At 46.9% G+C, this 25974-nt stretch overlaps 1 protein-coding gene across 1 annotated transcript in view; it reads left to right on the top strand.

Moving 5' to 3' along the window:
- The window catches only part of fat3a (FAT atypical cadherin 3a), a gene marked incomplete at its 3' end in the record, with an annotated part of 149039 nt that extends 134214 nt beyond the window's left edge, over window positions 1-14825 (top strand). Inside the window, 10 exon segments of the mRNA XM_079732103.1 lie at window positions 338-472; window positions 1153-1310; window positions 2010-2273; window positions 2900-3146; window positions 6193-6346; window positions 7667-8406; window positions 9443-9556; window positions 10581-10640; window positions 12502-12537; window positions 14095-14825. Coding sequence (XP_079588229.1) covers window positions 338-472; window positions 1153-1310; window positions 2010-2273; window positions 2900-3146; window positions 6193-6346; window positions 7667-8406; window positions 9443-9556; window positions 10581-10640; window positions 12502-12537; window positions 14095-14825 — 2639 coding nt within the window.
- Window positions 14826-25974: the final 11149 nt, after the last annotated feature.

The following is a 25974-nucleotide window of genomic DNA, read 5'->3' as shown; positions in this document are numbered from 1 at the left end:
TCTCTCTCTCTCTCTCTCTCTCTCTCTCTCTCTCTCTCCCTCTCTCTCCCCCTCTCTCTCTCTCTCTCCCCCCCTCTCTCTCTCTCTCTCTCTCTCTCCCTCTCTCTCTCCCTCTCTCTCTCCCCCTCTCTCTCTCTCTCTCTCTCTCTCTCTCTCTCTCTCTCTCTCTCTCTACTCTCTCTCTCTCTCTCTCTCCTCTCCTCTCTCTCCTCCCTCTCCCTCCTCCCTCTCTCTCTCATCTCTCTCCTCTCTCTCTCTCTCCTCTCTCTCTCTCTCCTCTCCCTCCCTCCCTCCCCCTCCTCCCTCTCTCTCTCTCTCTCTCTCCTCCCCCCTCCAGATGGGAGCTGTCCTCCGGCCTCGGAGCTGTGTGACGAGCAGCCCTGCCCCGGAGACATGCAGTGCGTGGGCGCGGGCGGCTCCAGGGGGCGCTACGCCTGCCAGTGTCCGCCGGGCAAGCTGGGGGAGTGCGCAGGTGTGTGCATGCTTCTCTGAGAATGCTTCGACCACAACCTGTGTACGGCGCTTGAACCATGTTCAGTTTAAATACAGCTACACAAACACATGGGTCAAGTGCTTGTGGATGTGGAGGTTTCATAGCATCTTGTCATCAAAGAACCATCCCATGAGTCGCTCATTATCCCAAGTCGTCAAACATAAATCTTTTCGCATGTCTTTAAATCTTATCGCATGTCAAACACATGCGATATACTTAAATGATGCAACGTGCACAAAGCAACTCACAGGTGCTCATACAGGGAACTGTGATTCCTGTGTTAACATCAAAGGTCGATCATGATGAGGGTTTTGATTGATCTCTGAATGGAAACTGTGACCTCGGTGACTCGGCGTGTCACCCTGCCAACCGTATTAGCTTCCTGGCAACCAGCAGGCGGATCTGAGCCCACGGTGACACATAAGTGTACTACAGTGGATTACATTGTGCCCTGGGAGGGATTATAATCTGCTCATTATGAGCCATCAACGTGCTCAGGATGACTTCATTCATCAGGTAACTATTGACTGCATCGAACCATCACTGTATTTAACTGTGTACTTCGTGTGTGTGTGTGTGTGTGTGTGTGTGTGTGTGTGTGTCTTGTGTCTCTGTGTGTGCGTTTGTGTTCCTGTGTGTGTGTGTGTGTGTGTGTCCAGGCCACTCGTCCCTGAGCTTCTCGGGGAACAGCTATATAAAGTACCGGGTCTCTGACGGGGGACAGACAGGCCAGCTGAAGCTCAGCATGAGGATCAGGACCCTGCAGAGCCGAGGCATCATCATGTACACACATGCAGAGCCCTGCACTGTGCTCAAGGTACACACACACACACACACACACACACACACACACACACACACACACACACACACACACACAGGAACACACACAGGAACACAAACACACACAAGCCGCGTGCGCCCGCAACGTGCCCTGTCCCGAGCCCAGAGGTAAGCAGTAAAAAATTAGGTCAGCTAAAAGGCTTTCATTTTCATTGTCTATTGTTCGGGTCTCCGCTTGGCCATGGCTCTTAACTTGTAGTTCATCTCTGTCTCAGCCCAGCTGGGCATCTTTAATTCACAGTCCCTCCGGCTGCTGCAGTCAGGTGTATTGTACTCAAACTTATGGCTAACTTTTCCTGACAGATACTTCTGTGATATTTTGGTGGAACACGGCAGCTTTTATAGATTACATCCCTGCCCACGCAAGACAAATGAAAATTAGTTTTTTTATGAAACAGCAATTAAAGAATTCCATCTAGAAGTACCCGTAAGGCATTTAGTCTGAATACTTTTGTTTCAATACGTTTGTTTCAATATGTTACCTTTACATATAATGAGCAAAATAGCATTGTTATCTTTCAGTGAATAATTTGTCTGTCACGTGTAACTCTTATCGACATAATTGTGTAATTCAAGCGTACACTTAAAGAAACTTCTGTTATTACAAACTGTGCAATGAAGTTACAGTGTGTGTTTGTGTGTCTCTGTGTGTGTGTGTGTGTGTGTATCCCAGCTGGAGGAGGGCAAGCTGTGGTTCCACATGGACTGCGCCGGCATCGGGGGTCGGGGCGCGGCAGCTGGGGCCACAAGCGACAGCCCCGGCACCCTGGGCATCTCGGGACGTCCCATCAATGACGGCAACTGGCACACGGTGGCGCTGGAGCTCAACCGCAACTTCACCAGCCTGGCGCTGGACGACAGCTACGTGGAGCGCCGCCGCGGGCCCCCCCGTTTCCAGCCCCTGGGGCCCGACGGGGCCATCTTCTTTGGTGCACAGGTGTGTGTACGTGTGTGTGTTTTGAGATAAAACAATGTTGGTTTTCAATGAGATTTCAATTTAGACGTCTAAATCAAATGCATTTTTTATTTGTTTGTATATTGTGCAATGTGTACAGTGTATGTGCAGTTGTTTGAATTGCAATATTGTAGTCATGACCTGCAATATCGTTCATGGTGAACTACAATATTGTATTTCTGAACCGCTACGGAGGTGGCCTGCAGACCTCCTCTTCTGTGTTGCCTCACGGATCAGTCTAGACCTCCAGCATCGATTTCCTATACGATGTAATCAGGGTTAATCAGGGACTGTGTCATGGTAACGTATAGATGATAGATCATAGATGACGTCACAGGGCCCCTGTTTTGCCGCTCGCAAACTAAGAATGGAATCCGTGATCAGGATTGTCTCCAGGCTACTATAGTGTAGATATATACAAAAATAATACTATGTTTTACTAACTATAACCGTTCAGTTATTAACTTTTACAGTCTAGCCATTAACAAAAATATAGGTGGGTGTTTCAGTACCTCTGTATGACTCTGAGTGTCTTTCAATCCTCACCTCTCTCCCTTCCATGCTTCCTCCCTTCCCTCCCTTCCACCCTCCCCCGCTCCGTGATCCAGGTGCAGCCTACCAACTCACGCAGCCTGACGGACTCCAAGAAGGGTCCGCTGGTGTTGGACGGCTTCCAGGGCTGCCTGGACTCGGTGATGCTCAACGACAACGAGCTGCCGCTGCAGAACAAGCGCTCACGCTACGCCGAGGTGGTTGGCCTCACGGAGCTGAAGCTGGGCTGTGTCCTCTACCCCGACGCCTGCCTAAAACAGCCCTGCCTCAACGGCGCCACCTGCACGAGTCTGCCATCTGGTGGTGAGTCGCCCGAAGCACATGAGGACGTCTCCGCGTGTTCGGGAGGTTACATGTGTGGAGTAACAACGTAGAAACAATTAACAATATCTTTATTGGCTTATTTAACAAGCACAATTATGTGGTGTATTTTTGCAAATTGATCACATTTGGACATTCATGCATAAATATGTTATAATTTTATAATTGTTTGTAACAACTATGTAAACTACCCAACACCTTTTCCCATTCTCTGAGATTGCGTGAACCATGGACAATGTCAGCTTTAAACCTGTATGTGCTGTAGCATATCAAGCTGGGATCCCTTGTAAACCGCACGTGTAAAACGGTTGTTGCATCTAGATATTTTGACCTGCTGTGAACCAGCATTGCAATGGGAAACACAGCTTTGAAATAGCCATCGACCTCGTAGGTGCTCTGTTCCGTTTTATATCAACCCCGTTAACCGCTTTTAAAGAAGCTTTAACCTTTCCCCCTGCATTTACCTGCTTCCTGTGGATGGCTGTGATGGAGGTTACTGTAATGTACGGCCGGGTTACGTCTACTTAGGTCAACTCTACTCGTCAGTAAAGTACTAACAGGAGTTATGGGGATACATAAGTGATGCCTGCCATGTGATGAGACAATGTGATGTGGAACAGCAGTGCATGGTTTGTTCCCCCTCGCTGTGTCCTCCTTACGGATATTACTTTAAGCAGGGAGAGCGAATAGCAGAAGATAGCTATCTGGGACGTCCATCTTTCCTTCGCCAATGCAACACTGACGCAATCCCTCCCATCCGAGGAGGTTGTGTGTTTGGCATCATAACCCCATAAAGTCCCTTCTCTGGGGAGCCAATTTTTTCTGTAACGAGACCGCGTCAACATAAGAGAAAAAGAAAGAGAGGCGTGAGGCAACAACAAAACATGATTCGTTCCTACCGAGTCCCGGTACACACAGTCCCCTCGACGAGTAGACAACCCAGCACTACCCTCACATATCAAAACAAGCGAGGGGGGGGGGGGGGGGGGGGGAGAGCGGAGTCCATCATGAAACAACCCTCAACAGAGCTGTGTCTGCTGCTGTGTCCTGCTTTGTTGTGTGTCCTGCAACGAAATGTGCACAACCCCCTGTTATCAATAGTCAAAGCACGCTAACGATGGAATCACTCTGCAAAACAGAGACAGCCCATGCACTCCCCATCCTGACACAATGTCTTTTGCATGTAGGGCTTCGTTATTTTATACTACTACTACTGAACTACTGAACTAGCTGCCTGTGCTCGGTGTGTTTTCTGTGATTAAAAAAAACAATCATTGAAGAATGAAGCAGAACACTCTCTCTCTCTATTCTTCTTCTTTGTTGTATTGTGGTCAGTTGAAGTACCATCAGCCTGTGTATTTTGCACAGCAGGGTTGCAGGCGTGTTTGTGTGTGTGTGTGTGTGTGTGTGTGTACGTGTGCATGTGTCTCACTGTCTACCGCTGACGGCCATTGCGCTGGGTTTGAGGTGTGCAGAGAGCTGAATGGATGGTGTCGGGCTGGTGGAGTCAGCCGGGTCTAGACAGAGGGCTGGGCCCTTCAAGGCCTTTGATCAGCAGTCTGATAGACCGTCAAAGCCCCGCCATCTGGCACACACACCAATGCAAGCCTCGCTCCTACACGCCCAAATCGGCAATTAACTGCCAGTAAATATGTAATGAGGAACCATCAGCGCCCACTTTTGGCTCTCTCTCCCCCTCCCGTTCTGTCTGCAGGCCAGGCTTCTTTGTTCTGTTTCTCATCACGTCGACTGCCTCACCAGACGTCTTATCTTATCGACTAGCTTCACGCTCGCACTGTCTCGTATCCATCACTCTCGCTTGCCATCCATCTCTGTCTCCCTCTGTCTCTCTCTCTCTATCTCTCGCTCGGTCTCTCTGTCTCTCGCTCTATCTCTCTCACTCTGTTTCTCTCTCTTGCGCTCTCTCTCTCTCTCTCTCTCTCTCTCTCTCTCTTTCTCTCTCTCTCTCTCTCTCTCTCTCTCTTTCTCTCTCTCTGTATTTCAGTATCCCGGTCAATTGAAATTCAATTCAATCAAAAAGTTCCCACAATATTTCCAAGAAAAATGTTGTATCTGCACAGGTATAAAATAAAGTAGTTTGAAGAAGCACATCCACATCACCCTCACAGTTGGAATGCCAATGTGTACTTTCTGTTTACTTGGCACTATACCCAATGGGTACAAAGATGTGGACATGATAGAGGAAGGCTTGCTAAGGTTAGTGTCAAGCCAGCTACCTTCGGAAAATGTACACACACACACACACACACACACACACACACACACACACACACACACACACACACACACACACACACACACACACACACACACACACACACGCACACATACAAATACACACAATGGTTGTGGGAAAGGCCGGCAAGACTTGAAAAGAGCAAAGCTTTCCTGGACCTGTCACTGCCCATGACTTGTCCTTTGCAATTACATCATAGCCCTGCGTAAAGGTTGTAGTGGTTGGGTTTTGGCTCCACAGATATTTATTTATATACATTACGTTTAAATCCTGTTGTCATGCCAGATCTTCTTTGTACATATGGGTATTCCTTTATGTGTGTTGCACCACTGTGATGAACTGTGTGCAGGTATTAGATGCCAGTGATTTCCCAGAGGGCGTGTGTGTATGGGTGTTTACTCTTGGCAGGCTCCTGTCAAACCCTGAGCCAAGTCTCCCCGGTGTAGAAGCCAGCGCTCAGACAATGTGTATTCAAATCTTGTTTTTTGTTTGTTTGTGCTTTTCTGCAGACAGCGGTCTGTGCATGATAACACGTGTCAACATGCACCATTGTTCAGCCACATGTTTATGAGGGGGTTTGCCTGTATGTAGTCATTGTGGTTTGGCAGCTCCGAGCAAATTCTTAGTTAACACCTCCCCCTCTCTCCCCTCTCCCTGTTACGTTTTTATCTCTCCCACCTCATCTATCAATTTCTGCCCCTCTTTCCACTCAACTTGCCGAAAACCCAACTCTCCATCTCCCTATCTCTCTCATGGATCTCTTTTTCTTAGGTTTTGCCTGCAGTTGCAGTCCACAGTACACCGGGGGGCGCTGTGAGACAGAGATCACGGCCTGCGTGCCCAACCCCTGTCAGAACAGCGGCGCCTGTAAGGCCATCGGCAACGCATTCCTCTGCAGCTGCCGCCGGGGATTTAAGGGTCTCACGTAAGTGTTTGGTTTACCCCAAAGAATGTACCCTCGTACCCCTGAGAATGTACCCTGTGTACCCCTGGGAACGTCCATACCAATGAGGACATACACGCTCCACTCCTGAGACTCTATCCTCCATGCCCAACGGACATACCCCCCCTACCCCGGGGACGTAAACTCTGTACCCCTAAGGACGTCCGTACCTGGACGTACCCTCAGAACCCCTATTCTTTCCACAGTCTGCAGACAGACAGAAAGGCTGACAGACAGACAAAGAATCTGATAGACACAGACAGATAAACAAAGGGAGATCGATGGGCAGTCTTTTTCTCACTGGGTATTTAGATGTAAAAGAAGAGAGCTTAACGTGAAGTAGGTTTTAAAAACACAAAAAGGCCTACAAACTGCAACACATCGTTGTGTTGGACACGTGATAACGTGGTGTACTTTAAAAAATATATGGATTCAAACACAACGTTTGGTGATGGCATTGGTGACGATACAGCATCGTCTTATTGCAGAACATCCTTTTAAGCTGTCTGCACTTTCTATTCATGGACACAAGGTGGCTGTAAAGGATTACGTTTAAGAACCACCTGGCTTGGTTACCCCCAGATAGCATTCCTAAATAAATAGATCCTAAAGCCGGTTCTATTTTACGCAGGCATGCTGTCTATCAGTGGCTGGGCCCTTTTGTTCTCCAAATAATCAACTTTATCCTCTTCAAAACAGGGAGAAAGGATCAAGAGAATGATGAATAATTTCAACTAGGGCATATGTGCACACACACACACGCACACACAATAAGAACGCACATATTATAGATTATTCACAAGCAGCTTGCCTTCCATCATCAAAGCCCTTTAAATGTTTAATTTAAAAGTAAAAAAAAGTTACTGAGACACTGAGCTGTGACTGAGACAGCTCAGTGTCTGGGTAGAGAAATGTTTGGGCCTCCGCTGAAATTAAGAAACGTCTCTCACTCTAAATCAAAGATTAAAAAAAAAAAATCCGTTATTTATTATAAAAAATACGAAGGGATTCATTTGTATTATTTTTCCAAACTCTAAATCTAGGATGATTACCCACGGGTTTATTCTTCAGTATTTTACGTAGATGACATGTCTAGCCGCGGCGTCATGAACGAGACACACGTCGTTCCTACGTGAGGTCAAATCCCAGAAGGGAAACCGGGGCTCCGGGATCAAAACAAGTGGGAAAAATCTAAACAAATGTGGTGGATTAAACACACATCATTGTGAATGTGTATTTAATGACACGATCCATCACCAACATTTCCGTGCCCCCCCGACCCCTTCCCCCCCCGCGCCGCAGGTGCCAGGAGGACGTTAACGAGTGCGAGCGGGGCAACCCCGAGGGCCAGTGCGAGAACGGCGGCGCCTGCGTCAACACGCGCGGCTCCTTCTACTGTGACTGCGCGCCGGGCTTCGTGGGCCCCCGCTGCGGCCTGCGGCCCGTGGTGGTGCCCGACATGCAGGCGGGCCACGCCGTGGTGGGCAAGGAGGAGCTGATCGGCATCGCCGCCGTGCTGCTGGTCATCGTGGCGCTGGTGGTGCTCTTCGTGGCCTTCCGCAAGCGCGTCTTCCGCAAGGACTACTCGCGCGGCGACCTTTCGCTGGTGCAGGACCCGGCCACCGCCGCGCTGCTGCACAAGGCCAACGGCGCCCGCTTCGAGACGCTGCGCTGCTCGCCCGGCGACCCGCTCAACCTGTACTCGGAGGCCGGGCTGGGACCGGCGGCCGTGATGGCCATGGGGGGCGTAGGCCCCCCCCAGGTGCCGGTGCGGCCCATGGCGTACACGCCCTGCTACCAGGGGGAGCCGGGGCGCTCCACGCTGGACAGGAAGATGATGATGGCGGCGGCGGCGGCGGCGGACGCACGGGCGCACGAGCACACGGAGATGAGCACCTTCCACCCCGAGTCGCCGCGCATCCTGGCGGGCAGCATGCGGCGGGGCGTGGTGGTGTGCAGCGTGGCGCCCAACCTGCCGCCCGTGTCGCCCTGCCGGTCCGACTGTGACTCGCTGCGCAAGAGCCCCTGGGAGAGTGACGAAGGTGGGTGTGTGTGAGTGCATGTGTGTCTGTGTGTGTGTGTGTGTGTGTTTGTGTGTGTGTGTGTGTGCAATCCGTTCCCTTGCTTTTCCTCTCTCTGAGCAGATGTGTAAGAGGTGTGAGGAGGTTCATATGCTTCACATCGATATACGTGCATATATAGAATACACAAAAACAACCCATTTATATATTCTGTGCCCAGACAACATCCTGGCCATCTGTGCCTCATTATTGGTGTTTACCTGCGTCGCTGTAAACCCTCTAAGTGTCTCTAAACATGGCCCTGATGGAACTAATTTGCCGGGCGCATTCACTTCACCGTCAACGTCCTCTCATCCACGACGCCCTTCACAACTTTCCCCGAATGTGCCTTTTGTTTTATTTTTATGCCTTGCTGACACGTCGGTTTTTCCGCAGGAGTTTGTTGTCGGTCGTTGGTGTTTAGTGGGTTTCAAGGAACTCCTGAGTGGAAGTCATTTGTTTTTTCCGTGCATCACAGCACATACATATTCATGGAGGCTAGGCCGAGGCCTTCCCCCACTCTCCCCTCCCTGGTGCTCACGTTGAATGAGCCGCCGTTGAGCAATGGCAGGCGTGACGTGTGCGTAGCCACTTGTTGTCTGCTTGGTTTCTTTGTGCTGTCAATCGTGAGTCAATAATGCACTGCAAGCTTTATGTGGGGGGGGGGGCAAGAACGCAGAGAGTGCACTTATGTGAAGTTCTGAACATTCAGTGCACTAGAGTTTGAGATGACTTCTCCCAACTGCACACTCGAACCCGCACTGAATGCCCACTTTCACAACAAGTGCGTGTGTGTATGTGTATGTGAGTGTGTGTGTTGGCGTATGTGTGTGAGTATGTGTGTTTGTGTGAGTAGACATCTTGTGTTTCTTTTTGTTCACAAGAACATTTAGCCATATTTGTATTGCCTTAGTGTACTTTTAGTGCTTGAGCGGAGCAAATGCGACAGCAGCCATTACCCCCCTTCAATGAAGCACTGTGTCTCTGACCTCCCTCTTTACTCTCTCCCCTCTGACAGGTAAGATGGTGGACATGGCCGAGGAGGTCACGTGTTTCTCAGGCAGCAACAAGGGCAGCAACTCGGAGGTGCAGTCCTTGAGCTCCTTCCAGTCAGATTCCTGCGATGACAACGGTAAGAGAGTGCACACAAGAGCCCCATCCCCGTTTCACCTTGAATCGCTCCCGTTCACAGCTTAAGCGACCCAGACAGAACCGACGCAAATGCTTTTCTGCGATTCCTTGTGTCTGCCATTATGTTCTGAGCCAGCGGGTTGTCTCGGTATTGTAGGCTTTGATCTGTTCTTCGTTGCAGGTTTGGCTTTTACTGTTTTTCAGTTAACTTTGTGTTCTTGTCGTTGGCTTTTTTTTTTTTTTTTGCCTCTTTGTTTATCATTTCACATGAATATGATCGATCACTTTTTGTTACTCTTTATGTTCATGCAAAGGTCAGTTTTTTTTTTCTTTCATATTTTAGAATCCCAATAACAAGAAAAGCCCTTTTCTGTGGTTTGTGATGAAGTGCTGTCACCGTTGTTGTGGTTGTGGCTTTTTGTCTTCAATTTCCTGGTTTCTGGTGTAGTGTTGGACCACAAGCAGAGTTGCATAATTTGTTTCCCATTCAGTTGCAATGTGTTGCGAGCGGTTAGATTTGTATTTATTTTGCTTTTTAGTATATTTACGATATCAACTAAGTTTGCCTTAGTTGATATTGCCGCGATATCATTATTGGAAACTTGTTTTTAACCATTACCGTGAAGGATGAGCAATATAAAATAGCTTAAATTGTCATTGGTCAAGATTGGAAATGTGTTAAAAAAACGTAGCAGGAAACACTTTTTAGCACTTCAAAAGATAGAAATGAAATGAAAATAAATATCTACATTTTTAAATTATTGTTATTGATTAATGTACTTCTTGTCATAACACAAGCCAGCCTGTGTGTGGAGGAATCTCGAGGAATATCGATTGCTGTCATTTCTGAAAACAACTGTTTGAAAAGCCTTCCGTTGCTGCCATAACGAAGCAGGGCAAACTGGCCCGTAGCGGCAGGAGAGGATCGGCACCGCACCAGAGCACTCAAACCTTCTTCTCCTTGGACTGTGTTTTAAATGACTGTCTCCTCCTCCCCCTCTCCTTCCCCCTCCCTCCTTCTCAAGCCTCCATAGTGACGGTCATTCGACTGGTCAATGACGCAGTCGACACAATCGAAAATGAAGGTACCCATGTCTCATCGCTTCGACCTCCACACTCTCCTCCATCTCCCCTCCATCTCTCTCCTCACGCTCCCTCTGTCCCTTTGACTCTCACTCGTAATCGCAGCGCTCTCTCGGCAAAACAGACACAAATGGAATGAGTTCCGTACACACGACACACACTTCCTGCTCTTGTGGTTTTTGTGCTGAGGCCAAGGTTTTTTCTTCTTTTTGATTGCCCTCCATTGAAGCCCGTCTTGGGCAATGAACGTCCGGGAAGTCACCCAACTCAGTGACATCTTCTTTGGTCTCGGTGGTGGCGTTGTCGCTACCAAATTGTCTCGCCTCGCTAAATGTCTCCCCGAAGCTACGATCGTTGGCTGAATATGATGTGACACTTGTGATGGCTGAGCAGCTACGGGTAGTGTGGGGGGTGTGATGAAAGTGCGATTTAGCGGTTAAAGAGGCGGTTTTATTAGAGACACTTTGTTCCTTTTTTAATATAATATAGTGTGAAAAACTTGAAACTTGAAATAAGTTAATGAGGTTAATTAATTATCTTTTCAATAAAAATGTATCATGCTAGCGTTTCTTGTGAGTATATCACTCAGGCCACTGGTTGGTTACTTTGGACCAGTGGTGAAGCCACTGGCCTTTTGTGAGGCAAATGCCAGTCAAACTTTACAATTAGGTAATCGTGATCTTCTGACTAAATCTAGCAGTAGTGAGATGACGAAGATCATGTTGACAATGGTTTTCATTCATAGTTACACTTTTTAAATTGAAGGTAGGACATTTGAAATGGTTAAGTAAAGGTATAAGGTTTGAGTTCCAGTGTATTTAAATTAATACATTTTGAAATGATTAAGTTCAGGTATATGTATCAAGACACAGGCATTCTTCACAAGTTTCCTGGTCTGCAGCAGAATATCGGCCCATAATTAATAAGCCAAGCCAGCCGGCCCAGGGCAATCATACAAAGTATTGGACTCAGCATAAGAACCACTTGGCAAAATCAGGACGGGACTGTTTGTAGCGGGAATACCTTCACTGGCGTCCAATGCACACAATCAGCGAGCAAACAACGTCTTCTCCCGCCAACCCCAAATTATCTCTTCCTGTGTATTCTAGTTGACGTGGCGCATGTTTTGTTCAAGGCCCACGTGTACTCACTGGAGGCAGACACCTGACAAGCCTTTCATCCTCTCTCCCTCGGCGTCTCTCTCCCCTTCTCATTCTCATTTACATTCCGCAGACAGGGGGGAGGGAGACACATGGGGGCGGCGTCATGCTTAGCGTGTGATCAGCACCCATGGAGACGTGGTGTGATCGCTGAGATGCAGGTGCACAGCAAATGCAGTGTTGTGCTGCTTCACACCCCCATACATGCACACAAACACACACACACAGGCAAACATGCAGGCTGCCGTCTCAAACACAGTTACGTACCACCCCACGCTCGCATCTTGGTTGGGCTGTGGATGGTTGGGTAGGATCAGGGCTAACATCGAGGAATCAATAGAAAATAATTCTCCATTTCGCCCAAAAAAAGGGAGGGATGTGTTTCATTAAAGGTTTGTCACAGACATTCCTAGGTGGGTGGAGGTTTCGGCTGTTGACCCCGCCTTAAACCATCGCTTCTCCAGCCCCGATAAGCGGGCACTCGAGGCCCATTAGACTAAAAATAGAACAAGCATATGAAGTGATATTTAGCCAGACAGGCAGAGAAGCTAACGCGTGCTAAAGCTCTCGCTCGCTCTCTCTCTCTCTCTCTCTCTCTCTCTCTCTCTCTCTCTCTCTCTCTCTCTCTCTCTCTCTCTCTCTCTCTCTCTCTCTCTCTCTCTCTCTCTCTCTCTCTCTCTCTCTCTCCGCTCCCACCTGACAGTGTCGGTCATGGATCAAGGTCAAAGCTACAACAGAGGTGACTGTCTCTCTCTCCACTGTACAGTTTCCCTCCATCCGTGTGCCTGTTTCTCCCTTCCCTCCTTCCTCCTCTCTTCCTCATGCTCTCCATTTCTCCCCTTCATCTGCACGGTCCCATCAATCCTCACCACACTCCCTCCCCTTTCGGTGTGTGTTAGTGTGGTGTGTTTGTGTTTTGAGTAACCCTGACATCCTATTCAGTCCTATTGCCAGTGGCATCGAGGATGTGTGTTTGTGTGTGTGTTTGTATGTGTTCATGTGTGCGTGTGTTGCCGAGGTAGCCCAATGAAAGACATTTATTATCACCGCTACTCCCTCTCCCTATTCTCTCTCTCTCTCTCTCTCTCTCTCTCTCTCTCTCTCTCTCTCTCTCTCTCTCTCTCTCTCTCTCTCTCTCTCTCTCTCTCTCTCTCACCCTTACCCATGCTCGCTCGGTTTTCAACACCCATCTCTTTGCCCGGCGGCTGTGTCGTGTTGACGAATGGCACCTTCTTACTCCCCTCCAACACCAGGCAACCACAGTGCACTGCTGTCATGTTGTTGTCATGGTTGTGTTGAAGCTTTATTTGTCGTAATATGGTTGAGGTCCTGGTCCGGTCTCAGCACCGTTGTGTCAGTGGCTGTCTGTCTGGCTGTGTTCTCACGACGGGACGATGGTTGGCCGACGCTTGTCCTGAAGAGCCAGCCCATTCCCCCTCCTCTGTGCACCCGCATGAATACTCTTTGTTTCATTGGTTGTTTTAATTAATTTACAATTTTGTTAAAGTGCTTTCCACTCATTTTGTTTGCTTTTCTTCTTTTCATTTTTTTTTTGCATTTGTATTCTTTGTTGCTAAAAGAACTGTGGCTGAATGTGTTGTGGTTCAGAGTGTTCAGTGTTCTTGAGGCCCCACCTCAACATTGCTTGACTTAACCCCCCCTCCCTCCCTCCCCCTGACTCACAATGAAGCTCAGCATGCTGTAACCAACTCCCCCCCCTCTGTGTGCAGCATGTGATGTGTCCTAACTTGTATTCCTCCCACCCAGGTTGCTACCCCTGTGCCCTTCTCCCTTATCATCTCGTGTGGATGAGCCACAGAGCATGCCTAATAACACGTCACATACCCCTCTCTCCTTGTATGAAGCCTTTCCACATGGATGCTTTCAAAGAGCAGCCACACGCTAAACACTATGTTTGGCGGTTTTTCTGCAATCCAGAGATTATAAGCCACCTGAAAGGTTTAAATCAAATCATGCTATAGCCGATCATTTTGTAAATTCAACTATCTATGATTTCTTCATCAAAAGCTTTTTACGATTACATTTTTTTCTGCATACATTTTCCCATGAAAGAACTTCAACAAACCGTGACGAACCACCTTCACAGTTGAACCAAACAGCTCATGGTTTTTAATCTCTAGGCAGAAAGCCCTCCAATGCGGTGGAATGGTTAGTGCTCTTCAGGAGCTACACTTGTGATCGGACTTTGTGAAAGGGCTTCATGTTTGTATCCATGTGCGTTGGTTAAGAGTTCTCCTCAAGCTGATGTGCTCACACTGCCTGTCCTCTGCCTCAGCTTACCACTGGGACACCTCGGACTGGATGCCCAGCACCAGGCTGCCCAACATCGAGGAGGTCCCGGGCTACGAGGCCGGGGGTCCGGCCAGCCTGGGGGCCAACGGCCGCTCCGCCTCCAACCCCCGCCTGGGCCCTGGCGGTGGCGGTGGCGTTGGTGGCGGCGGCATGGGCAGCACCCGGGAGCTGGAGTCCGACTACTACCTGGGGGGCTACGACATCGACAGCGACTACCCACCGCCCGGCGAGGACCAGTTCCTCTGCCAGGACCAGCTGCCCCCCCCGCTGCCCCGCACAGCCGCGCCCGGAGAGGACTACCCCGGGAGCTACGACGGGACGTCGCCGAGCGACGGCGCGCTGCCCACCTCCAAGGACAGCACGCTGAGCAGCGCCAGCCACAGTAACAGTCACAGCGCCGAGGCCCGGCCGCACTTCCACCCCAGCCAGTACCTGCCCCCGCACCAGCTGCCCCTGGGCGAGGCGGCCCACCACCGCCTCAGCAGCCCCTTCCCCATGGGCGGCGTCACGCCTGGGAGCGGGGACGCCGACGACACCGCGTCGCTGGGCGGCGCCGGGCGCTTGTCGGTGGGCGCGGCGTCCACGGCCTCAGACCTGTCGGCGCCGCTGGGCTTCGACGAGTCTGAGGCGGGCAACAGCGACTTTGACAGTATGGACGAGCTGCGCCGTGGCGTGACCGTCATCATCGACTCGCAGCAGCAGACGGAGGTGTGACGGGCGCCGGTAAGGAGGGATACCGGTCCGGCCATACAAGGGTTGGACACCGGGGCTTGAGAGGTGGACGAGGGTTGGCGGAGTGAGAGAACGAGTACAACAAGGTCCAAAGGGTTATTCTAAACCGACTCATGTTAGCAATAGAGGTCCACACACGGAGAGGGAGGTCTGGAAGTGTTGAGGCGTTCGCTTTGTTTTTAAATTCAACCGTTCAAAATTAATGCATTTTGGGGCCAGAATTTTGTACGAAGACTGATCTCCAGAGCTCTGTTTTGTTGTTGTTGTTGTTGTTGTTTGGTTCATCTCTTTTAGAGCACTATCCTTATATTCCAGTGAGACCCGAAAAGGAGGTTAATTGAATTAACACCTTGAGCACTAAGAAGTGTCCTTCCTATTTTCAAAGTGGGGAAGCAGAGTTCTTTCTAGATACGCCATGCAAGTGTATGCTAAATCAGTCAGAGAATGTGAAAAGAAGGACTAACCAACCAAAAAATAAGATTGGTTAAAAAGTGAGGTGTTACAGCGGAGAATGTAATCAGTGAAGGGAAGAAAGTGAAGAATGTTAGAAAAAAGGGAACAACCGTGTGTGATTGTGGAAGTGAGCACAGCGACAGCCTACTTCAGGCAAATTAAATTATAAAAAAGCAATTAATTCGAGGCCGATACTGGAGTTGAGAATCCCCAACAGAATCCTCGGGTCCTCGTCTACACCGCCACAATAGGACCGCTGCTTAAACGAAACAACAAACTATTTCCCATTTCCTTGATTTCTCTCTTGAGAATCGTGTATAGACTTTGTAATATAGTGCGACCACATTTAGTGCTGAGGTTGAAAAAATTATTTAAAATTTTAAGAACTACGTTGGATCCACACATTGGGAATGCCGTTTGATGTGCAATGTGCTTTTCCCACCCAGCCAGGCCAAAAGGCCACGAGTTGGAAAGCTCCGGCCCCGTCCGTTTCCCTCTCCATTGACCTGCCAACTCTCTTCTCGTCTTTTCTTTCTTGCCAACCCTTACGTTTTGCTTTAACTATGTGAAGTTGCGTCGTTGTTGTTTTTTTTTTCTTGCACTAGTCTTTTGAAGATGCCCTGAATTTTGTAAGTGTTTTTTAATGAAATGTGCCATGTTATTGTCGTCCTGCAGGACCCTGTGAAGTCATGTCTTCTTGCTTTTGAATGGCACTTTAATGAACACAATGCCTTCAAGTGTCAACCTCTTTTCTCCAGAATAATCGGCCGAATATTAATCATTTTGTCATGTTCCAACAGTTTTTAAGCCTGTGTTTTAGTGTCTGGGCGGGCATCCTGTTGGCTGAGAGAGGCCTGGGACAGCATCACATTCCAGAGTCTGACCGTTCAGTTGCATCTTCACACATGTGATGGATCAGTCGTTTTGTTCATAATCAGGAAAACAAAACGATCATGATTTATATTTGAGTTAATTTTTTTTGTGTCCTGTTTGTAAAACACGTACGTTTGATGTAAGTTTGAATATGTGTGTACAGTGTACATAGCTAGGTTGTTCCAAATGCCAATCCATGTGTTGTATTTTTTGGGGGGTTGTTTGTTATTGTTGTAGATAAAAGAGAATACCGACCCGGAGAATTGCTTTTCGGATGTTTGTTTTTTTATTCATTATATATGGCCTACCATTGCGCCGGTTGGGACTGTTGACGAACAACAAGAGGACATAACGCATCAATCTTCTGTCCTGTCGCTCATGTCCTTTCCCTGTGGAACAAAGTCTGTCTTTCAACATCTGCTTGATTCTATCCATCAATTCTTGCTCTCTGCGATTTTCTGTTACTTTATACAGTTTCAATAGGACACACAGGTTTTGCACAAAATTTCAAATGCACAAAACCTGCATTCAACTCCCAGCAATTGTTTTCTGTTTCTTTCTGTTTCTTCATTTTGTTTTCATGTCTCGTTTCGTTAGAACATTCTTGAAGAAATAAGGGGTATTAATTTTGTATCGCTCTGTTTATTTGAAATGTGTTTACTTTAGAGTATATGTAAATCTGGGTCCATTTTATTTTAAGAGACGTTGGGCAGTGTTAAGAATTTGCCTCTTCTAACTGCAGCAATTGAGTGTGCAACAAGAGTGCTTTTTTAACCGATTTTTTTTTATCCAGTGCAGAAAAATAAAATGTTATTGATCAACCTGCAGTGTTTTCAAATATTTCATTGCAGAAACTAAAACATTTAAGCTGTATGGCTTTAAAACTCTTTCAGTAAGGGACTACTAACGATGTCCCATGGCTTTTGTGGCTTAGTTCTGGGAAATGCACACGGCCTAGAAACTCCACCACAATAAACTACACAATGAGCTATTATGCATATGTGTTTGGTTTAATGGAAGATAAAAAAAGTTTTTTCTGTAATGATCCAATATTGCCCTACATGGAAAAATAGCAGTGGAGTACCCTTGAGCGCATGCCTCCATAAACCATTGGAAACCTTGAAAGGGAAGTCATGAAGTTATTATGATAAAGAAACTCATCCAAAGTCCAATAAACATGTCGTTGGTCTCCAAATTCCTTCTGAGCAGTGCAGCTGAGGGTGAAAGGTTGATAGGTGAAATCTAGCAACGAAACCTGCGCAGTTGGCTTAACTATTGACCAAAAGACAAGATGAAGCTTCTCTCCGTCAATTGCAATCAACAAACACGTTGGATCCAGTGAGCCCTTTGAGAAGCTCTACTTCACAATAACATTAAACCCTTAGACCTGTTTTGTGTTCCCAGCAAAACCCGGGTGAGATAGCTGGGTGACCTCTGAGCTGCAACATGGGATTAGCAAGTCAAAGGTTATTGGTAGGGTGGAATGGTTGCATGATTATGTCAGTCCATATCAATGGGAAAGCTGTCTGTGTGTATGCATGTCTTGGGGTGCAAACGAGCATTGAGGGTTTGAGTCGTTACATATGATGCATATACTATGGATTCCAGTGATGCTCAGTCTGTGTGTGTGTGTGTGTGTACATGCTTGCGTCCATGCATGTGTGTGTGTGTGTATACGGCAGCTGCTGCTGTCAAAGCATTCCTGATTGCTACAGGCTATCACGTACCATAAGCTTTAGACGCGAGTGTACTCGGGAACGTTGTTTGTTGTTTTGTCCGGATCCCATTTAATCTTCTGTCCCAATATGGACACACACACCTTTCTCGCCTTAAAGAATGATTCGGTCACATGCTCACTTTAAGCAATGCGTTGTAACACTCACTATTTAAAGTATGACCTATAACATTAAGGGTCTTGAAAAACAATATTTGCCGTCAATTTATTTTAAATTGAGTATTGTTTGGCTCATGTTCTGTCCGTAGTTGGGTTTCTGACAGAGCTGGGGTTTCAGACTGAGGCAGCACCACTAAGCCCCCGACTTCACTGCTTCAATGTAAAGTAATCTGTAGCAGATGATAGGTTTAGGGGAGGAAAGTTTCTCCTATCAGAGAGACATTAACCTACAAAACAGGTTAATGTTAGGAGGTTTTTCTGTTTTTCTGTTCTGCCAAATAAATATCACTGACAGACTCCATTGTGGCTATTATTTTTGTTATTATGCTTTAAGCACTGCATCTGCCAACCGATTCCCACAATTAATGTCCCGTGCTTTTGATGGATACTGTTTCTCTAAAAAGCCCCGGTGGGTGACTTCACTGAAACCAAAAGACTTGTGCCTCAGCGGGATCCCCCCCCACTAGGAGGGGTCAATCCGCCTCAGTGGTTGGTGGTGTTTTTCTCCCAAACACACACACACACTCACACATGCACGCACACACACACACACACACACACACACACACACACACACACACACACACACACACACACACACACACACGCACACAAAGGCCAGTGGCAGGCCAACAATGGTCAGTGGTGGTTAGTGTGATGCATGAGGATTTTGGTCTACGGACAAACACTGAATGCCATTCCTTTGAATTTGTTAATTAATAATCTCTATCTCCCCCTCTCTCTATCTCTCAATTCGATGCAATTCAATTGAAAACAGCTTTATTGGCCTGAGAAATATACATTTGCATTGCCAAAGCAGGTGAACAATAAAATAAAAAGGTCAGGTATTGAGGTCAGGTATATAGTATAATATAAGTATAAAATGTTTAATACAAAATATATATACATATCAGATATTATACTATAAAAGCACTACAATAAAAAAACAGTAACTCCTATAAACAGAAAGAGTCCAGGGGGATGAATCTGTTTATGGGGAGTTTGAGGTCCTTCTTTCATAATGGTGACGAATCTTGGTGCTGCGATCGCACATTGTTGTATTTCTCCCAACTGGTACGGCAGTTTGTGAGCATCTGGTGTGTCTTTAAAGTCCTTGCATGCCTTTGTAGGCCGTGGGAAGTGTGTGTTCCTGATGTCTTCGTATAACTGAGAGGAAGTCAGCAAGTGCAGCTCTGTTTCTAGTTGGTTTTGTGTGCAGTGGGAGCACAGTCTGTCTTCTCTTGGGAGCCAGGTCTGTCTGTGGCGTCCCTCCTCGATGGCCAGGCTGTGTTCACTGAGTCTGTATCTGGTCAAGGATTTCCTCCAATTTGGGTCAGTCACGGTGGTCAGGTATTCTGCAACGGTGTAGTCTCTGTTAAGGGACAAAAAGCAAGCCACTTTTTGGTGGACTCTTTCCAATGTGCCAAATAGTTTCCCTTTTGTTTTTTTATAATTTGGTTTTGCCTGCCTGTTGTTTGTTGTGTGTTGGACAGAGTCCCAGGACAAGCTGGCTAAGGGGACACTTTACTGGTTGTAACTCTCTGTGGGTAAGAGCCTTGTTATGGAGTCTCTCTCTCTCTCTCTCAGACCTTGGCATCAACTGATCTATGTGTGTGTGTGTTGTGATGGTGTGAATCTCAACGTCAGGTGTGTAATGGTGTGCAGCTCAGGGAGCTCAATCTACCATGGATGTAGCGTGTCTTGCAGACGGCAGAAATTCTCCTTGACATTTAAAGTGAGATTAAATTAATTAGGGCCGCATTAGAGGCATGCCAGGCGCCTGCTGCTGTCATTACAGTGGTGAGCAGTGTTACTGCTGATAGATTTCTTTACACTTTCTGCTCTCTCCATCTCTCACCCCTCTGTCTCTCTCTGTTTCTTTATCTCTCGCTCTATCTCACTCTCTTGCTCTCTCTCTCGCTCTATCTCTTTCTCTCTCTCATCTTCACATTCTCAACTCTCTCCCTTTCCCATTCTCTCCATCTCTCTCGCTCTCTCTCTCCCTCACCCCCACTCTTGCCCTCTCTCTCCAACTTCACCCCCTCTCTCTCCCTCTCACCCTCACTCTCTCTCTCTCTTTCCCTCTCCCCATCTCCCTCTCTCACCTGTAATAAGATATGTCATTTAACCGATACAGAAAAAAACAGCACAGTTCATCCGCTTTCATGCCTTTTTAGGTAATACAGAGTGCTGGTATCTGTGCCTTCGGGGAGTGAGGTTTCCGCCGTCGGAACAGGTCTTTAGTTATCGTTGGAGTTTGTGTGTGTATGTATTTGTAGGGAGAGGCGCATTTGATTTAACTGCGGCTGACAAAGCACCTGAGTCCGCCTGAATGAGTTTGTGCTCATTCAAGGCCCCGGGGTGGTGTTAAAAAACAAAGTGAACGAGGTTGAGATGATGACAAAGTAGCAGGTCTGGCGCTCTGATTGTCTGGTGATGACTGCAGGGGCGACACACAGGTTCCCACACAGGTGTCATGCCCGCTGTCTGTGTCCGTAAGCTAGAGTCGATGCACTTTCTGTAAAATAACAACATTGCCCCGTTTATCTTGGTTTTCCTTTATCAAACACAAACACACCGGCACAAAAGAACCACAACACAAAACAGTGTGCGTGAAGCAATAAGTGCAAAGGCAACTATCCTTTGTGTCGCTTTTTCTTTTTTTTTCTTTTCTTTTCCTTCTGCGTTCGTCGCCTCGCAAACAAAAACACTGACTCTGTTTGGGTTTTATCCTTCACTTTCATGCTTCCCTATTGGAGGGAGTTGCAGTGGGTTACGTCACCTATAGAAGGCGCTTTCAGTTGCCCTATGTGTTCCTTAACAAAACTGAGGTAGAATTGGCTGCATCGTGTGAGTCTAGTTTTTTAATCTCTCACATGCAGGGGTGGAGGGGGGAGAGGGTGGAGGCGGTACCTCTCTGTCATCCGACGAGCCAGGTGCTTCTCGTCAATAATAATAATTGGATTTGCCAATAACGGTTCAGTCCACCATCTCGTTGCCAGGGAGGGGAAAGAGAAGCAACTCCCTTTTTTCTGAGAGGACATAGCCATGGTGTTGCTAGGCAACATGCCAGGCAAGAGGAGTTAAGTGATACCCCCAACAACCATTTCATTTTGTTACTTATTTTGTTTTCGTTGGTGTTCTGGAAAACATCAGACAAAAACAAAAGGACATCCGCATTAATCAGTCTGCTGAACACCAAGTTGGGCTCTGTCTTTGCTCTGTCTGTACAGAGGTCTCTCTCTTCACCCAATCCTTCATCCTCCTCCACCGCAGGAATGAAGGTCCGTTGTTTTTAATATGTGGGCGAATATCACATCCGCAGAAGGTTCTGTGTTTTCCTGGGACTGTTTGTCCTCCCCTGATTGATGCAGCTAGCGTGTCGTGGCATTTAGAGGTTAACATTGTGGATTCAGCGTCTGTCACTAAACATCACCACCGTCATCTTCTCTTTCGAGAGGGTCACCATAAACTGTGCAGGGAACATTCATGCGCACTCATGGGTTTACACACATGTGCGCACACATGCATCCGCGCAGATACCCATACACACACGTGCACACATGAACACAAAAACACCAACACACATGCATGTTCACACACTGTGCTGTCAAGGGTGGTGACAAGGTTAATCCTATGCAAATGTTTTACCCCGCTGTAAATAAGCCATGCATTTGTAATGAAGCAATGAAAGTGATTTACCAGCAAATAAGCATTTACATTTACATTTACATTTAGGGCATTTAGCAGACGCTTTTATCCAAAGTGACTTACAATAAGTGCATTTGTTACAATAAGTACATTTGTCATAAGAAGTGAAACAATATAACATCTTAACAGCAAAGCAATATTCATATCCTTCTACACAAGTTAGAGGCTCCGGATGTTGGCCCTTAGAAGGAGCATTTCTGTGAATGCTATTATTTTGAATTATTCATTAAAAACAACAGATGACTTCATGAATGTTGGCGAGGAAGTTTTTCATTAGCTATCCATTTTTTACAGTCGGATGTCATGACCCTGAAGAAAAAAACATTTGCCATATTATGTTAACAACACGACCTGAAGGACCACAAGTGATTCTGATTTTAGGGAGGGCCGGGAATGAAGTAATTTATGCTGCAAATATCTTTGACTTGCAGACAAGTTCCACTTCATATTGGCTACGCCGTCGAGGCTCTGACTTATTCTGACTGCACGCAAGCACGGTAATCTCCATGACGCAGCCGTCGACTTGGTCCCCGCCCACAGTTCCCTGTATACAAGGCTCTTCAAAATGGCATCTGTCCTCCCTTTTCTCTCAGCGATGAGAGCTTATGAGCCTCAATTTAGCTACAGAGTTCTGGCCCTTTTCAGGGTCAGGGTGTCCTTCCTGTTCGGCGGTGAAGGCTGATGTCCAGCACGCTCTCTGCTTCCCTTGTCTGGGGGCATAGCCGGCATGCGCCTCTTTCACGAGAAGAGGGACATGCTCCGCCACCACTCACTCTCTCTCTATTAGCACGCCTCCTCCTCTTCATTTCACCCCCCCTCCCTCCCCCCCCCGGTCCCTCCGAAACAGAGAGGAGTCAAGGGACAAGATCTGCATAAAATAGAGTTGCTCTACTGACCGCACTCAAACGCTTGTTAACTCCATAATGGAGAAGCAAACCCCAACGTCACTTGGTTTGCATTGTAGATGCCTCCCTCTGGTTGAACGCATTGGCTGATATGGTTACCGGGTAACCATATCAGCCAATCACGTGCCCCAGAATAAAAGAAAAAAGAGAAAACAATCTTAAAACTGGGGTCAGAGAGTTCGATTCTCTTTTAATGCAGAATAATAGATTATTCTAGCCTGGAAACAGACAAATATGTGAAACTATTTGCCCTGGCATATGTGACTGGCACCCCTCCCTTCAGACAGATTGCCAGCAGACCTGGCCCGTGTCGGACCAAACACAGCCGTTGATCTAATATTGGGCAGGTTTGATGCAATGACACAGAGGTCCAGAGGAGCTCCCTATGGACGGCTGCCACTGAAGTGCCACACGTTTCGTTGCTCTGATTTGTTGAAGGCATTTGGGTCTGCACCCATCAAGGTCTCTTGGAAATCAAACAATGTACTGAGAGCTTCCAGACTAATATTCTTTTGCAAATTGGTCTGCCGATGTCAGGCTAAGATTCTCCTCGATGATTTAAGGAAATGCACATGGAGATATGGATAAATGTATTTTGTTTAACTAAAGGTAGTACTATCATACTTTTGCACTATGGCTGTTGATTGTGTCTAAGTGATGTAAGAAAACCATAAATTAAAGTGTAATTCCGGCGACAATTGAACCAGGGTCTTTGTTTTGGCATGTATACCCATCAAATAAGCCCTCCAGATACTTTTTTCATTGAAAATCGAGCATAGAGTTTGCCCGGCACATGTTTGGTTTCCATGTTATTGGTTAGGAGCAGCACGAACGCTTCCAAATTGGCATTTTTTCACCACTAATATTGCTCAAAATAGCACCAAACCTCTGCAGTAGCATGATTAGGGTCCCTACACATAAAACAAAGCATCAACAACTTAGTTAGTGTACCGGGAGTTTATTAAATAAGACTCTTTTCCAAGTCTGTGCCTTACCGGTAGGTCCATGTTTCCAGGAAGTCCACACAGGTCGATATAATATAATATAATAGAGGTGCCAACAAATTTAACTTAAAGGGGACATATTATGAAAAACAACACTTTTCCTGGAATTTGGGGTGCTGTTTTGGGTCTCCCACGCATACATATTTTGAAAAAAATCTGTACATGACTTTTTGAGTGCGATATGCATTTCTGATAGTACCCCGCCTACAGTTACCAAATGAGCGGGTCAGTTTTGGCGCCCCCTCCTACGTAGGAAGGGGGCACATTTTAATATTACATCCCACTTCCCCAGCCCCCTCCAATCAGAGAATAGCTACAATTTTGTGGACCAACGGACGAGCAGCTCCGGCGGGGGGAGCTCTGCGGCAGCCCGGCAGCTAAGCTCCGGGAGTACATTCCCTTTTTCTGCCGGACTGCCGCCGAAGTTTCGGCCGCAGTCCGGCAGCTTCGGCGGGGGGAGCTCGGCAGCAGTTCGGCCCCTCAGCTCCCGGAGTAAAATCCCTTTCTCCTCCAAGTCGCGGTTCAATATGGACTTCAGAGGGTCAAGGCCAAAGTTCCTTACCCCAAATACTTCTCAACCATGGCCGAGATAACCCCCACTACGAGTCTTTACTTGTTGTTGATTCATAATATCATCAGAGGCGCACATAGCTTTTGGCCTGATATTAGATATAATATTATTTAAATACCTATATATTATTATTATTATTATTATTATTATTATTATTATTATTATTATTATTATTATTGTATTATATTATATTGTATCGTATAGATTTAGAGCTCCAGGGCCTCGTTTCCCGATAACGATGGATCCACACTCGTACGATCATTCTCACGATGGATCTTGCGAACCATCGTAAATTTCTTTGGAGCGTTTCCCAAAACTCCTCTTAACATGAATGCGCGTGCATTGCACTAACAACGTTCATAGGATTGTAACTGTCCACTGACACGGTGCTGAAATGGGCTCTGTAGGAGGGGGAAACGCAGGAATGTCGCAGGAAAATGGGGTTAAAAAGGGTTAAAATATCTCCCCATCAAGGCCAACAGCAGAGTAGCCTACGAAAAGAATAGACTGCAATAATATGAATGATGAAGATATTAAAACACAATTGATTAGGCCTAGGCCGAAATATGCTATATCAGTTCTAATCCTGAACGCACTGTGCATACATTGTTTCACGGCATTTTCCCCCCTGAAATAATTCCATATTGCAAAAATCAAAAATAGCTTGTGCAAAAACGATGTGCTGTTTTCTGAAACAGTCTGATTCCGCATAAGCTATATATTGCAGATTTTTTTCCGCTATTTTGAGCAATATTAGTGGTTAAAAAGTGCCAATTTAGAAGCGTTTGCGGTGCTCCTAACCAATAACATGGAAACCAAACAGGTGCCGGGCAAACTCTATACTCGATTTTCAAAGAAAAAAGTATCTGGAGGGCTTATTTGATGGGTATACTACATGCCAAAACTAAGACCCTGTGTCAGATTTTCGCTAGAACGTAAACCCAACAGTTACCAAGAAATACCTTTCTTGGAAACTGTTCTTATGATAAGAAAGATTTAAAAAAGTCTTATTTGGCTCTTTTCATTTTGGCTCTTCAAAAATATCCAGTTCTTCAGGACGAAAGGTGAAGAAAGTGGGAGGGATGGGGACCTGGCTGGCCTCAAAACAACCACTGATCCACACTGACCCTCCAGAGATGTGTTGCCTGGTAACACTTTGTGGAGTGTGTGTGGATGATGGCAGGTTTAAGCAGCCTCACCTGGCCCTAGCCAGACTCGGACCATGGGGTTGGGTGAGGCTGCACACCTGTTGTGCATTGTGGAATCAATGTGCACAGGTTCAACCAACCATTACCACACACACTCCATGAGATGGTGGCAGCATGTTAGCATGTTATACCTGCTCTGTATCATTATTCAACCTATGCAATAAACCAGTTCCAACATCACCACCCTGTGTCCTTGCTACAATATTATTGTCACTTTGGCGTCTGGTTCGATCTTGTACTTTCCCCAACATGACCTCCATCCTCTCCATCTCTGAGGGACTGTGGGCAGCTCATGGTCCTCCTTCTTCATCCTGCAAAACTGGCTTCATCACATGTAAATCAGCACTGTGAAGTTGTCACTATCAGGAGTTCTGATTGGTCTGTTATGTACAGCATATCAGTCCAACCACCAAATATTCCCAAGAAAAGTGTACCTTTTGAGAATCTGAATACAAAACCCTTTGTCTCAAAATGGAAAGTTTTAAGAAAAGTGTATGATTTTTTTTAGTTTG

This window comes from Pollachius pollachius (assembly GCF_949987615.1).
Source record: "Pollachius pollachius genome assembly, chromosome: 3".
Taxonomy (NCBI): Eukaryota; Metazoa; Chordata; class Actinopteri; order Gadiformes; family Gadidae; genus Pollachius; species Pollachius pollachius.
The sequence above is the reverse complement of the archived record's forward strand: the minus strand, read 5'-3'. Positions and strand labels throughout refer to the sequence as shown.